General features: G+C 44.1%; 1 protein-coding gene across 2 annotated transcripts in view; it reads right to left on the reverse strand.

Moving 5' to 3' along the window:
* GCN1 (GCN1 activator of EIF2AK4) overlaps positions 1 to 15497 on the reverse strand; it is a 43124-nt gene that overhangs the window by 27380 nt on the left and 247 nt on the right. For both annotated transcript variants that reach the window (XM_040576571.1, XM_040576570.1), the window contains exons 2-23: positions 13732 to 13834; positions 13031 to 13094; positions 12344 to 12475; positions 11018 to 11126; positions 10199 to 10297; positions 9980 to 10114; positions 9419 to 9487; positions 9224 to 9332; positions 8733 to 8807; positions 8347 to 8475; positions 8085 to 8135; positions 7609 to 7707; positions 7168 to 7341; positions 5484 to 5636; positions 4608 to 4700; positions 3077 to 3152; positions 2754 to 2913; positions 1630 to 1819; positions 1373 to 1497; positions 838 to 1016; positions 578 to 671; positions 29 to 142 (exon numbers count right to left, since the gene is read on the reverse strand). In XM_040576571.1, coding sequence (XP_040432505.1) covers positions 29 to 142; positions 578 to 671; positions 838 to 1016; positions 1373 to 1497; positions 1630 to 1819; positions 2754 to 2913; positions 3077 to 3152; positions 4608 to 4700; positions 5484 to 5636; positions 7168 to 7341; positions 7609 to 7707; positions 8085 to 8135; positions 8347 to 8475; positions 8733 to 8807; positions 9224 to 9332; positions 9419 to 9487; positions 9980 to 10114; positions 10199 to 10297; positions 11018 to 11126; positions 12344 to 12475; positions 13031 to 13094; positions 13732 to 13834 — 2532 coding nt within the window. The remainder of the gene's footprint in view (positions 1 to 28; positions 143 to 577; positions 672 to 837; positions 1017 to 1372; positions 1498 to 1629; positions 1820 to 2753; positions 2914 to 3076; positions 3153 to 4607; positions 4701 to 5483; positions 5637 to 7167; positions 7342 to 7608; positions 7708 to 8084; positions 8136 to 8346; positions 8476 to 8732; positions 8808 to 9223; positions 9333 to 9418; positions 9488 to 9979; positions 10115 to 10198; positions 10298 to 11017; positions 11127 to 12343; positions 12476 to 13030; positions 13095 to 13731; positions 13835 to 15497) is intronic.

Genomic DNA, 15497 nt, shown 5'->3' on the forward strand with positions numbered 1-15497 from the left:
GCTGGCAAAAAAGATCATCAAAACTTGCCTCCTTCAGTCGTTTCCTTATTTGAGACTCCTTTTCCAGCTGTGCATGCATTAATTCTTTCTGCTTGCTAGTCAGTTGCACCTCATCCTTTATTCCTTTCTTCTTCTTTATCTCCTGCAAATAGAGAGAGCCATGGACATTATTAACTGGGAACTATTAACTTTAAGCCCTCAATTAGGTGGAGGAGTAAGTTCGACACCTTGTTTTTTAGAATTTACTTTTAAAACAGGATGGAAGCACCTGTTTAATGACCCCTACTGGGAAACTCACACAAGATGCATTGAACAAGAGATGAAGAGAAAAACAGGTATTACCAACTAGTAAGTGCACTCAAAAATCAATAGAATACAGCAGAAATTGATACATATACAGGCGTAAGAGAAACTGATATACACAGATACAAGAAAATAAAATATTTAGGATTTCAAAGAAATACAGAGAATCTTTCCCAACACTGTACACAGGTATGCCAGAAGCTATGCACAAAACAGATGAGATAGCTTGGTGTCTCAGCCATCACTAATAGCTTTCCTGTTCCCATCACCTCACCTCCTTCAGCTCCAGCTCAATGATTTGTTCCTTGAAAGAGTAAGCTTTATTCTCCCTCTTCATATTAGCCTTTTTCATACTGTCCTGTTGAGCACTGAGAAAGAAAGCAAAGAATCAGCACTATTCTGAAGAAAGCATACAAATCCAGGAACTTCTGTGCAGAAAAGAGTATCTGACAAACCCAAACCCACTCACTCACTGACAAGATGCCAGCAGGAATCAATCCCCATGTTCACAGAAAAAAGAAATGATAGTCTTACCTCTGTATTATTGACTTGTCATACAGTTCTCCCTCTGGTGTCTTCATGATAGCAAATTCCTCTCGAGTAACCTGGCACAGAGCTGGATTCTCCATTGATGCGGAGATGGTGCTGATGAGCTGTGGGAGCACTCTGCCAGGTGAAAGCAGGGAGAGAGATCCCACTGCATTCATGGATGACTATCAAGAAAACGAAGGAAAAACCACTATCATCAGTATTCCTTGATACTGCTTCAAAAGACTATGCCCTGCTGAAGCAGGCCATGTTGTGTTCTTTGAGAGCAACACCCTTCAAGTTCTAATTCCTCATCCAGTGGGTATCAAAACCTTATCTAGAATTCTACTCAGCTGCTGATACACATTCTCCCTGCAGCCTTAAATCCCAGCTCTTTTTTTTTCCCACTGGATTTCTCTTTGAACCTGCCTTTTCTCCACGTTATAGACACATCTGCTTTCTGATAGACCACTTCTCCAAAAAACTCTTTTGTTTCAAAGTATCTCCTTATACTAACAACAGGAAAGCAGAAGTTTATCACCTGGTTCTCTGGAGCGTAGGCAGTGAGTCTGGGTAGTATGTCGTTCAGGTGTTTGGTAATAAAGTCTTTGGGATCTATCTTCATCTTGATGAGGAGGGCTGGCCAAAGACCTGGCTGTACCGCCACTAGCATGAAGAATAAATAAACATAATAAATATGAAGCACATTACTAATACAATGAAACAAAAAGGTAAAATAAATTAAAAAAAAAATACCACATACATTGTCCATGAGAGTGGTTTCATCCCTTTACTTACCTAGAGACGGATGATGGCTCACCAGCAGCATCTCCAGAGCCAGCTTTTCTGTCTCAAAGGAATCCACATCCAGCCCCGCCACACTTGAGATGACACACAGTGCCTCATGAAGTACACGGGGAGGAATGTATGTCTTTCCTAGCTCTGACAACTCTCCCGACTCCATCACCAGGACCTCCTGAGGCATAACCTAGGGGACAATTTTTCATAAACATCATAGCAAGCTTTCCTGAGCCCTGAGCACACTTTCCTACAGGAACACCATACTGAACACCAGAAATCAGCTCCTTCTGAAAGTGCTAGCAACCTGAAGTTTTCCAAGAAAATAAAGGATGATAATGGAGCCAAAGCACAGAGTGCTGACAGTGATGGAAAGACTAAGAGCAGAAGACTATACTAGATTTGGCAAGGCAGGGTAAAATAAAACTAAAACTATCATTTTTAGCAAAGTGGACTTTGGAAAAGGTTTCAGCGGTTGGCTAGGAACAGTACGCCCAGCTTCTGCTGTCTAATTTTACCCAGCATCTTTTCAAAAATACCTTCTTCAGGCTTTGTCTGTGACATAGAGGTATTGTTTATGAAGTCTCACCCTTGGTACCTAAATAATGCAACATAACCTATTTAGCAACTTGACATGGTGCTGGCTTAGCAGCATGCCCAATAATACAGGATTTAACATTTCCTTTTTTTTTCCCCCTTCCATTTTTGACACTAGTTGTTACTGAAGTATTTATATTGCATTTGTTTTAAATAGGCAGTCTGAACTGTTAGCCAGGGCCAAAAAAATAGGGTACTGAGAAAGGATCTACATAGTTGGTCTTCCACTGGGGAGTAAACTTGCATTTAAATAATACAAGACCAGGGAAACCTGCAGCTTCCTCCCCGATTAATTTGGAATAACATGGGTTTTGTGCATATAAGGAAGACTAAGCATCCTCACACACCAGGGACACTAACAAAATAATAGCAGTCATCTAGTAACAAGTGGCATTTCTAGAAGATCACTAAGCTGGACCTGAATCCTTTTCCTAGCACACTGTATGCCAATGTTAACAGCAAACCTACGATAGGGAGCTGACTGGCAACAAACAACTAAGCAGGGACGAGGCTTCTTGACCACTCACCTTATGAGAACTGAGAACCACTTTCAGCTCCTCCAAGAGTCCATAGGCCAGTTTGTACCCTCCCAGAGAGGACAAGAGCTTCCTGACTGTTTGATGGGCCTGTCTTCGAACATGCCAGGTCCGACTCAGCAGTACTGCAATAAGGGCACGGTGATACTGCCTGAAAATGGAGAAATAAACAGGTTGAGCAACGGAGGTAGTTCTGCAAACCACCTAGCCACAAAAGCCCAAAGCATTCAGCATTTTGTACAAAGTCGCAGGCCCACCCTCTCCTGCATAGACATTCATGATCAGACCCAGATCAGTAACAGCACTCTACGTACTGAACTTTACTTTCAGGGAGCCGCTGTGCATGATCCAAGAGGAGACGCTCTGTCAGCTGCAGTACGGTACACATTGCTGTGGGAAAAGACAAATATTTAAAATAGCATGTGATTTCATAAGGAAGGAGATTTTTTTTTTACTTAAGAATGAATAAACAGCAATCAGAACATAATAAAATAGCTGCCAAAATTGAGCCTCTACATAAGCTTCTCAATAAAGCTAGAAACAAGTCCAACTCAGATCTGACAAGACTGGAAACAGAACCATGCGCTAAGAGAAACGTGGTTAGCTTCATTCCAGCAGAATTTCCTTAACCAGTATGAGAGGCCTATTTTTGTGTGAGCAAACAGAGCAAATCAAATAAGAAGCACCATACTCACTGCATCAATACTGTTAATTCCTGAGCACTGCTGAAATGTCTTAAGTGACAATAAAATGTGTAATGAATCAATAAAAAAGTGTATAATGCTGTGGGAGTGCTAGCTTTGGTATTTTACCTCATACTATCATCTGAGCTTCTACTGTCTCTAGGCCCTTTGGTTTGTATACCAATGTCCAACCATATCATAAAAGCAGGAGCAGAAAGCCCTGAAACGTGGAGTAGGTTATAACCCGTATTAAGTTTGATAACAGGTTACTTTGGACATTTAAATCATCAGATAGCTTGGGGATGTTAAACACATCAGCTGGATGTTTTTGCTCATTTATAACCAATAACAAATCATGACAATGCTTACTCTCAAAATTACCAGCATTAGTTTTTGGAATTAACATCCTAATGGACCAATATACAATTTCCCAGATCATATTGTTTCAGGATACCTGCAGACTTGGGAAGGAAAATGACTGGATATACACATTGCCTTCAGCAAATAATGATCACAGCAAGCAAAGAAATTATGCTAGTTCCCATTTACCTCTTCAAAGCTTTGTACAAAAGATAAATGAACTCATTTTGGAGAAACGATTCATGAACTCATTTGCAAGGCTTTCAGTTTAAAAGATAGTCAGTGATGTTTCTGTGGGGCACTTTTTTTTTCCAATTAATCTTTAAACACAAGAGAACAAAATAGAGCATGGATAGACTAATGTATAACCCAATTGATTTCTTATCTGTTACTACACTTCCTCCACATTATCTTACAAGCTTCCTCTGCATGTATTCTTCTCCAACCTTATTTTACTTTTCCCCATCTTCTTTCTAGTTTTATGCTTATCCATGTCCCTTAGATTGGCCACAACTATCTACTTACAAGCTGGAACACCACACACTTTTTTGGATTGGAAAGACTTTTACTGAATATAAAGATTTGGAATTGTAAATGTTTGATAACATAGGCTAGAAACATTAGAAATAAATTAATTCACTGCCAGGTTACAATTAATTTAGATATACTTCTAAAAGAGAGCATTGCTCATTTCAATCTGAAACTGGATCCCCAAGGACCACAGAACAGGGCTAACAGCAAAGTAGCTCGCTTAAGTAATAGAATTAAACAGTAACAGGATACACAATAACTGATAATTTACCTTCCTCTGAAGCGGACTGCAAGAACTTCTCAGATGTAAAAATTTGTTTTTTCTCATCCAGAATCAGCTGCCAGAAGCTGCTCAGCTTAGACTCTGACAGGAAAAGAACAGATGTCTATCAAGGACTTACCAAAATGAGTAAGAACTTACCAGGTTACAGAGAATACAGTAAAATTCTGCCTCCTGAAATTTTTGAAGCTATTTCTAGCTTTTGCTTGTCTTCACTTACAAAGCCTCTCATCTCTCATTCAGAACTATAAGCATGTCTAAAAAACACCTGTTGAAAAAAATATATTTCTCTGACTTACACTTGTGAAATGTAAAATCTGTTTCACCTTAATTTTCATAGGGCAAGCCTCCCTAAAAATGAAGAAAAGGAGAAAGCTGATGTGTTGCTTTTGACAGACAGAACACATCTGGATTTTATATCCTGGCAGATGTATGAATTCAGACAGTTCTTGCAATATGCTCTAATGGAAAACAGAATTCCAGTGCTGCAGTTTTCCAAAGACAGTTTGTAAAAATACTACATAAATGGCAAACAAGTTACACTTTTAATGCTTCAACACTTTTAACACTTCAGTCATGTCCTAGCATGTAAGGTCTGAATGAATTTTTTGTCAGAGCAAAGAGAAATACTGCCCCAAGTGAATGGAAGCTGGAATTTGCAAAGCCACAGAAGAGCAAGAATTTCTCATTGACAGAACCGGGAGAGATCAGAATAAATCCTTCCCTGGTTTACCAAAGGGCAGTGATTCTCTACTCAGAAGCAATATATGGATTAAGGAATAGAACCCGAGGCACACTGTCAAGAAAAAGTGTTATTCCTCAGAGCCTGCTCATATTGGATTCTGCCAAGATGTTTTGTGATCTTACCAGTTTGTCCCTCAATTACAGACATCCTGCAGATCAACAAAGCTGCAGCAACTCCTTCGGTTACCATGGGAACCTGAGTACTTTGGGATGCCGCTTTTTCTACTGTCTGGATCAGCATTGGCAGCAAGTCCATTGCCTGTAATAACGTGTCACCTGAAGAGACAGACAGAGACAAACTGCAAAACAAAATCCTTCACACGTTAAACCGAAGGTATCAACGGTTCTTCTGTTGTTACGACACAAGAAGCAAACCAGACACAGACGGGGAAGACTCCCAAAGCACTGCCAGTCACTCCTGTGATTAAACTTTAGCTATGAGGATGACAACCACTCTGGTCCTTTCCTCACAGGTAAGAGGGTCCCATCCCACTACAAGCTTCTGTTCATGGGATGCAAAAGAAAATGCTAATCCAGTTACATAAAAGGAACTAGTTCAAATCACAGGAAATCTGACGTTAAAACTATGTTTCTCTGAGAGAGCAAAAGTAAGTTCCTGGCAAGCCACAACCATCTGTTCCATCTCAAACGTTCAGAAGCCAAGGAATCCCGCTGATCTGTGACCCTCGCTTCCAAGGCAACTGAGCTAGGCGTTCCTGCTACTTCCAGAAGCAACACCTCAGACAATATCAAAAAAAAAAAGGATCAAAAGACACCATGATTTTGTACATTGAGTATTTGCAGGTTGTGTTTTAACCATAAACCTATAAGAGTTAGAATCTTTATTTTTTAAGTTGGATACTTCACTGACTGGGCCAAAGCAATGGTAGCCAGCATTCCAGTGCTGAGTAAATTGCTTTGGAATATGAATGTCTTAAGCCATGATCCCTCGAACAGCTGCACACCTCACACATGTAATCCTCCCTGCCCCTGCCAAGCATGAGCAATTTTAGGTTTCCCATACTAATCTCTCTGAAGGGACCAGCCTCTTGTGATACCTAACTAGTTTTTAAAGTGGATGGTGGTTTTCTTCAGCCCTATAATAACACAGAAATTCCCAGCAGCTACAATGGAAAAACATGTAATTCTATTTTTACTCATACCCATGTTGAGAAAAAAATGGCAAATCCATTGTACCTATACAATGGACTGAGTTATCCATCTCTCAAGAAAATGTGTACCGTCTTTTTGATTCATACTGCCTCAACAAGAAAGGGAGATCTCACATATGGAGATCAGACCAATCACCTATTGACCTGCAGATGAAGAGCTGAAGTCACAGAGGATACAACCAACAGAGGCAAATCGGAAAAGGATCACCAAAAGTTTAGAATTTGTGAAGATTTCAAAACCATGTTCTTTAAAAAAAAAAAAAAAAAAAAAGCTCCTGAGCATCAAAACCACAGAGCACAATCCCAGTGTTATGGGTGATACATGAAGCAAAAGCGTGGTCCCTTAGCTAGAAACACTACAATCTATAAAACGAATCAATCCCAAATTACTTTGGGGTATATGAAAAGACAGCACAACGAATGGCGATACGTAGTTACACAAGGAGATACGCTATCTTTAAAGGCTTGAAAGCAGAAGAGACTTCAAGGAGAAAGATGAAGGTTAATGAACAGGTATCACCTGACAAAATCCTTCTTAACCCACACAGTTATCTACTGTATCAACAAGTACAAAAGTTGATTATTCATTTCTTAAGCCACACAGTCAAGAGTTATTAATAGCTGCGCAGTTTTACCTTTGAAAGAGGCCAGCATGCACTGCAGGTAGGCATGCCTCACAGCTGAAGTGGAGGTTTTAAGGCTGAAGGCTTTCTTTAGCCATTCCACCAGCTTCTTAGGGACTTCTGTGGTGAACCGAACACACCAAAGAGCCAGGACAGAGACTGCATGAACCAACGTGCCTTCATGGACTAGGAAGTAACACAGAGCTCACGTCAGTACAGCAGTTGCATAAAACACAGGAAGACATAAAGCAGAAAGCAGATAATGTTGGGGTGAGGAAGGAAAAGAGTGCATGTTTCTAACACGTAGTGTTGTCTCCACAGGGCTGCTCTTCAGAATGGTGCGATGTATTTTACAGCACAACAGGCAAGAATCAGGATTTATCCTAAATAACAGGCCATATGAAAAGCCTGCTCAAGATGAAAGCAACTTAACAAATCCAGAAGAGACCTCACCTTCTTGCTGCAGGAACGGGATGAAAAGCTCAGCCACGGTTCCAGTCAGAGCTTGGCTAGATGTCCCAGAAACCACGTGGTGACTAAGGCTGCCAATCCCTGAAAGGAAAAACATCTCTCATTAGTTCCCAAAGTACCAGCACTTGCTGTAAAATCTCAAAACAATTGCATTTCAGTCCTCACGTAGACATCTCTTTCTTGTCACTATATCTGGATCACATCCACCATGAACCAACGTTACAGGATACATTCACCTTCTTCCTTGCAGAAAACATTTTAGCCTACTAGCCAACTATTTCCCTTGAAGAGAAAGTCAAGAATTTGCATGCAGTATCCAGCACCCTGTACGACATTAACCACAGCCAACAGAGACTAACCAGGCAGGGATTCCTAAAGGCTCAAATACAGATCCCTCTCATTCAACCATCTGTTGGATTTGCTCCACTAGAGAAGCAGCTTTCTTTTAGGACCCTCACCTGAAAGGACACTCATCTTCTGAGCAACAACTGTCAGCTTCCCCTCTGAGCCTGCCAACAAGAAACAAATGGGTGACGGCTGACGCACAGACAGGCAATCGCAACGTGCTACATCAAGTATTTTCTCTAAAATACCCCTGATCCAGGCTGAGCAGCCCTTACCATACAGACAGTCAAAAGCAACAGAAAATAACATCCACAAAACTCCTTGCAGCCAACAAACCTTTATTCACCTCTGCTGCTTATCGTACAATTTACTCACCCCCTAAGATGGCAAAAAGGTGTCTGCTCAGTGACTCCACAGCCGAAGGATCACTGCACTGTCGAGCCAAGTTCTTTAATGCAACAACTGCTTCATCCATCAGCTGCACACTGTTGGATTTCAGATGACCTAGAAAATGATGCACGAGCTAAGAGCTCTCTATCACAAACTGTATAAAAGCAGCGAGACAAGGATTTATCTTTGCATGTGGCCTGACTCAGCTTCTGGAATGTCATGTGAACTATTCCAGTGCCAAGTTACAGTATCATCCTCCCACCCAAATAAATCAACCTCGACACCAGCAATCAAATTGTTATACATAGAGCCATAAAGGTGAAGAAAGCCTTATTCTGAATTCATCATTCCCTCCAGAATTAAGTACTTACTGGCCAGTCCTTTCACGATGTCCAGAGCGTACTGGCTAAGATCCAGGTTCACAGATAGGAGCAAGCAAGAGATCGCTGAAGACAGAAGAGATAATGTGATATTATATTTTGTTAAGAAGTTGATTTTAGCATTTTAATACTTCCTTCCCCACAGTACACATCAAGAGCAGACAGGGCCAGTAAGGACTAGGGAGGAAAACCACGGAAACTGATGCCCAATCAACAGATTAATTCGGGATTATTCTTAGCCCTCAGCTGTGAAATTCTGTCCTCAGCATAAACTGCAGCTACCACATACCCAGACACTTGGAATCACACCACAAATGTTGCTTCTCCACATCCAGCTCTTAGACGCCAGACAATCCCGCTGCCTATGCCCACAGGCCTATAAGCATAGTCCAGAGGGATGTACACCCCCCACGACTCCAGGACTCTAAGGAACAACTGTTCAGGCTCTTTGGCAGAGCAGCGTACAGAGATGACAGACTCACTTTCAATTACATTCTCAGGACTTCGCAGCAGGGATTTCTGCAGTGTTGGCAAAACTAAGTCCTTGAACTCAGCGTGAGAGACGTATCGAAGAATTGGGGAACAGCTGTCCTGCAAAGGGAACAAAGCACTCAGCACAGCAGCAGACACCACACATAGGACAAAAGCATCGACAGCCCTGGAAGAGTTCGTCTCACCAGCACGTGCTTCTGAGGCTTTGTCTTGCTCATAAGGATGGTCTTCATGTAGAAATCCAGAAGAGCGCTCTGAACAAGCAGAAACACCGATTACAGCCACGCTGCAACCCACACAGCTCCCTGCACGCCACTGGCAAGCCAGGCTTGACACCCTGCCTCACCTTCCTCTGGAAGGCAGCCCTAACCACCAAGCAGAAGCTTTGCTTGACGGTCGAGCAGAGATCAGGGCTCTCTGCTGTACCCACCAGCCCAACACTCAAACGCCACCCAAACCAGCCAGCTGCTGCCTTTCATTCCCACAACAAGGAAGAAGGCAGAAAGCTGCAGTGCTGGCTGTCTGTGTAAAAGCACAGGCCAGAGCAAAGACCCACATACCTGGCAGCTCCCTTTTTAAACGCATCCCATTGGTTTAAGCACAATTCTGTTACTACTGAATTGACCGATAATGAAACCAGAGGCAGATGGAAAGTACCAGCTTCGCTGACACATCTGTCCCCCCACCTTCTCTGTGATGAAAAGCAATGCTACTTATTTAAAAAAAAAGCAGTATGGCAGATTTACCTTGTGGCGTTTGATGATGTCAATCTCCTTCTGGGCTGTGCAGAACTGCACCACAAGTCCCAGCATCGCAGCATAGCTCTGGTTTGGTTCAAGACCGAGAATGACAGACAGGTACTGATCCACCAGATCTTGGTTCTAATGAGAAAAAAAAAAAAAAAAACATTAACACAACAGAAGCTAGAACTGCTACTGAATAAAGTTACAGAAAGTATACCTCACCTCTTTCCACAGCCTGTTCAGTTTCTTCACAGCCCCAACCACTGCCTGCTTATGAGAACCTCCCAAGACTTCCAAGAGGAGTAAACACTGAACCTCCACCTGCCAAGGGAAACAACCAAGACAGCCCTCGTGAACCTGCTTCTCAAAGAGCTTATTATCAAACAAGAACTGTCAGATGCCTGTGATTAACTCCATCTGCTTATGAAGAAGTTCTTAGGCTGTGTAAGTTCTTCCAACAGGCACATTTAGGGAGCTGCCACTGTTTTCACCCCACATGTACCACTTTGCAGAACTATACATAACAGTTCTGGAAACTCTGACTTGGAAAACAGTAATTTATATCAAGTTACACCTCTTCTTGAAGTGTATTCCAACTATATTCCAAGGTGCTGTGAGCATGGTCCCAGGGACAGATTGTTAACACAGGTAAAAAAGAAAGCAAAAGGCTACTTAAGACCACATGACAGAATATCACGGGCAAGGCAGGGAGGCAGAAGGAGTTCACAGCATGCTTCAGACAGCAACCTTGGAGGCACAACTTAGGCTAGAAACACAGGTATACACCACAGCGTGCAGAGCAAGTCTGCTCAGGTGCAAGACTGCCTCAATCTCTTGCTTTTTATATCTCCTGCCTTCCCCAGCAGAACAGGAGAGGTTAAAATGCACCAGAAAGCAAAGATCATCTTATGAACCCGGGTTTTAACGTGATGTTATTAGTCACGTTCACAATTACGTGCAATGTTTCAGCAAACTGAAGACATCAGAAACATTCAAGTCCTCATCTCCAAAGGGTATTGCTGCAAACCAAGAAGAACCTACCAGTTTTTTCCACGTTTCCCCCTGTCTCTTGTCAGGCGTTGGAAAGACTGTGCGAACCAGCAGGCACGTCCAGGAGAGGGCCAGCAGAGCTGCAGACCCACTGCTCTTACTGTAGTGGAAACAGAAGGCAGGTAAATCCACAGCCCCCAGGATAACACTACATAACTCCTACTAAGTCAGAACTGGCTCATCTACACCACCCCAAAACACCACCTCATTACTGAGGCTATCTTATAGCAGACAAAATACAGCTAAAGTCTCAACTTTTAAAGGAAATAATTGGTGTTTGTAAGCTCCGATGGCTTTTGTTTGTTGTTTCAGCTCCTGCTTAAACTCAGAACTCCTGAATGGCAAGGGGAGGCTAAATCTCACCTGCTGGGAATGAGAAGCCTTAGCGTGTGAAAGATCATTTTTGGATCTTTCCAGCGGCATTACAGCAATGAGTTAAATACTTCGACAACTGGGACTGCCCAAAAAGTGACTCAAGATTTCTCATCTGCTGATCATCTTTACTGTCAGAGCTTCACAGCCTGAGACTGCCAAATCACTTCGCAGCTTACGTTCCCCCCGGCACACCACTCAGCTGATTTATGCCAACTCTCCCTCCTTCCTCCCCTTCAGGTGGCAGATCCCACCTCTCGGCTCGCTGAGGATCCCCACCCCATTTTCATCTTTCTCTCACAACGTGAAATAAGGTAACAAGTCACCCGATGTACTGACAGTCACCTGAGGAGTAAATGCTGCGTCACTGCAAACCTTTACACCAAGATCAGGTATTTTTCTTAGAGGTACACCTCTGTTCAGCCAGGAGGCAAGAGGTGGGCGGAGGAGGTGCAGGATGGCACTCTGGGGCCTCCATCAGCCTAACAAAACCCTAAGTCACCTCTCGGAAACACTCCCTAGCTGGTGTTTGCAGATGCTGCTGCTATACAACAGCAGCTTGTTTCTCATCTGTACTTCATCATCTTCCTGTCAATAATAAGGCCCTGAATTCCAGCAGCTGAACATGGGATGGGGCAGGAACTCCCCTTTCCTAACCATTTTGGAGGTTGTTTCTTCCTAAGAGTTTATTCCTCATCACTCCAGGCTTAAGCTTAACAAAATAAAACTGTAACTTGGGCCCGATCCACCAGCACTAACACCAAGAAGATTCTGCTTTCATAGAAAACAAGAAAGAGGTTAAAAAAGTAAGATTTGAACAGTCATTACATTATCCCTGAACGCTTTTAACAGCTCTGGCAAGCAGCAGCAAAGCAACTGTTCCGAAGGCAGGAATAACCACCAGCAATTCAGCAGTGATTCCACACAAAGCAACTCATCCCGCACCTGGGAGCTCCGGCCTTGCCGCTGATCCCCGAGGACTGAAGCGACTGCAGAAGGTTTTTTGCTGTTGCGTCTGGCTGGGATTCTGCGAGCTGCTGAAGCGCCAGCTGCAGGGCTCTGCGGGATGCCGCGTCGCTGGCGGGAAGGAAAAATGGATCTCTGTGAAGTTATAAACCCTGCCAACATCGCACGTATTACTACCTTGTGTCACACGAAGGGCTCTGCTTTCCCGTTTCAGCTAAGAGTTGTTTTATCCTTGCTGCTCTGAGAAGTGGAGGTTTCTGGCAGAAAGCTCCGTTCCCCTCCTCGGCTGGCAGAGATTACACTGAGGCCCTCCAGCAGGTTGCAAAAGACAACACAGGTCCTGAGCAGCTCCTCTGCAACAGGGCACAGCTTAACCCAGTCCAAAAGGCATCCTGCTCTGGCTTCACAAGGACACTGCCCAACTGAACTACAGGATACGAGTTTTAATTTCAAATAAAAGTGAAGCACAAGGTAAACGTTGTGAAACTTTTTAACGTCAAGCCTAACTTGAGAGCCTAATTACTAGGCGTCATCTTTCCGTGTCACACGCATCTCTGGGACACTGCACGGTAACATTCCCAGATGCTCCGTGCCTGTTCAATTGATAAATAACCTGGGTTTACTAAGAGACTAAATAGTACAGCCTTTCCACATCAATTTACTCACCGGTATCGGTGCAGAGTAAGGCAGAAGAGTTTGCAAAGGCCTTTCACTGCACCCTCTGGAAGATCTGCAACAGATTGGATTTCAGCATATTTCTTTCTCAGTCACTGAGGTCTTTAATGCACCCGAGCACCTTGCAACTAAAATCAGTGAAGCGACCACAGCCCATACATACATGCAGAAGCGTTTGCTAGGACCACATTCAGAATTCTCTCTTTTGTGTATACATTTCATGCATTTTTTTAAATAACAGCAAAATTGGAATGCATGCTATTCCAGCCACCTTCAGAGAATGAGAGATATCAAAACGATTTTTAAAAATGTATTTAATTTTATTAGGACTGTGTAAAGTCTTCTGGTTGTATACTCTCTCTATACATATATTTATACATGTGTGCCTATAAATACTCCATGAATCATTACAAAACCAAGAGAAGAGTTGAAAGAGAAGAGAGAAAGAGGTGTCTGATATGCCGATGAAAAACTAATACACGTGTGCTACAGCTCCTTACTGGAAAAAGCACACATGTAAGTAACTGAAGTAACTACGAAAGCCACGCTTGGAACTAACGCTGTACTCGGAGCACATACTCCGAATGCTGCCACCCCACTACATCTAAAACCTACCCTACGAGTTTCACTCTGCCTTTTAAACAAAGCACTTGAACATTGCTCTCCACCCCGGTGATCGAAACTGTCTTTACCTTTCCCAGAAACGCACTTTCCCAGCTCGCTGAGGATCTCTCTCCGCTCCTTCACGCTGGCTGTAGTTACTTTTACTGCAAACCGCTTCAGCGTATCAGAAATCTAAAGGCACAGGCAGAGGAGAAAACATCAGGCTGGCTTTGATGTCAACAGAACGTAAAACGAGGGCAAGCACGTCCTGTGCAGCTGCACAAACGTATTGGCCAGATGTGATCATCTGTGGTCTTACTGAGTGGGGATGGGTCACTAGTCACTACATCACGCAAAATGAAACTCAAAAGGCTCCCCTTCGGCTGAAGGAGGACTGTTTTCTGTCGGTTAACCTGTGATCGTGGCACTCTCTAAGGTACATTTACCCTTCCAAAAAGAGGACAGGGTGAAAGGTAAAATCAATGCCCTAGAGCACAGGGCCTTCAAAAGTCAGAAACCCAGCACTCCAGGAATGCAGAGGAACTTTGCAGGGGGTGTTATCTCCCAAAGCCACCCACCAACTGCCGATGGCCTAGCACGGTGCCTAACCTCACCTCCTGAACACCGACCCCTGGTTTCAGGCTGTCACAGGTTCTCACTGCTGCTGGAAATTACTTGCATGGGGAGGGGAAAAAATGAACAGCTTGCCTTGTTCTTATCCAGAACTGGCACACACATCTCAGGGGCTCTGTACCTTGGACTCGGCAGGTTACAAAGGATATGCCTCGCTATAAAACTCCTTCCCTGTGCTGTCAGTAGCGCCCACGGTTACCCAAGGAAAACAAAAACCACAGATCACACAACTCAACGTGTGTTTGCCATGCCTGTACTGCTGCGTCTGTCATGGGCCTGAACCTGCAGGCTGTAGAAGGGCCTGAAATCCACCAAGTTTACTTTCTGTAAATAGTTTGTGTCAGTTTTCAAGGGATATGGAGATGGTGAGATAAACTTCTTTATTTTTTTTCAGCAGTGTGTGTTCTCAGAGACCTGCTCCTTTAGAAACCTGCACATTGGAAACCATTCCAGTGAACTTTCCAGTTTCAGAAGTGCACAAAAGGCTCTGTGGAGCCTGAACAGGGCTCAGGCAGGATTACACCCAGGTGTCCTCTGTATTTACATAAACCAAAAGAACAGGGCTACAGGAACGGCTTTTGAAATTCACCTCTTACACCGAGCACCTTCATAAGTTTGTAACAAGGATATCTTTAGGAAGGGTGGCAAATAAACGTGTCTTCAGAAGCTGATTAAAACCGCTCCTTCCCTCTTAAGGCAAAGTTCTCCCAGTTTTTCCACAACAGGTCTTTTTGGAAAGAGAGGAAGCCCGGCAGTTTGGGAAGCAGAAGCTGTCTCCGTTCTTCTGAAGAGCTGCTTTCAGTAACGCTTCTTTGCTGGCACAGAGGCAGGGAATCCCTTCAGAAGAGGGCTGCCTAGGATTTGGAGATGGTGTCCGTGACCCAACCGCCTCCTCCTTCCCTGGGCTCTCCCTGTGCCTCCTGCCTGCAGATGCCGGTCACCGCAGCCGCTGGAGACCCCTCGTTAACGCCTTCCCATTACCTGCCTCCACCACCCGCAGGCTCGGGGCGAGCCGCACTCGCTCACGCCGCTGAGCCCCCGGCGAGGCGACACGGACAGGACAAACCTGCCGGAGCTACCCCTGCACCGCCGGAACCCAGAACCCCGGCGGAGCTCCGGGGCTGCTGCCCAGGGAGGGCACGGAGCGCGGCTCCCCCGGCCCCCCCCCGGCCCCCCCGGGCTGTACCGGGACCCCCGCTGGCCCCGGGCCGGCTCCTCACAG

The sequence above is a fragment of the Cygnus olor genome, chromosome 17, assembly GCF_009769625.2.
Source record: "Cygnus olor isolate bCygOlo1 chromosome 17, bCygOlo1.pri.v2, whole genome shotgun sequence".
In the NCBI taxonomy this organism is placed as follows: Eukaryota; Metazoa; Chordata; class Aves; order Anseriformes; family Anatidae; genus Cygnus; species Cygnus olor.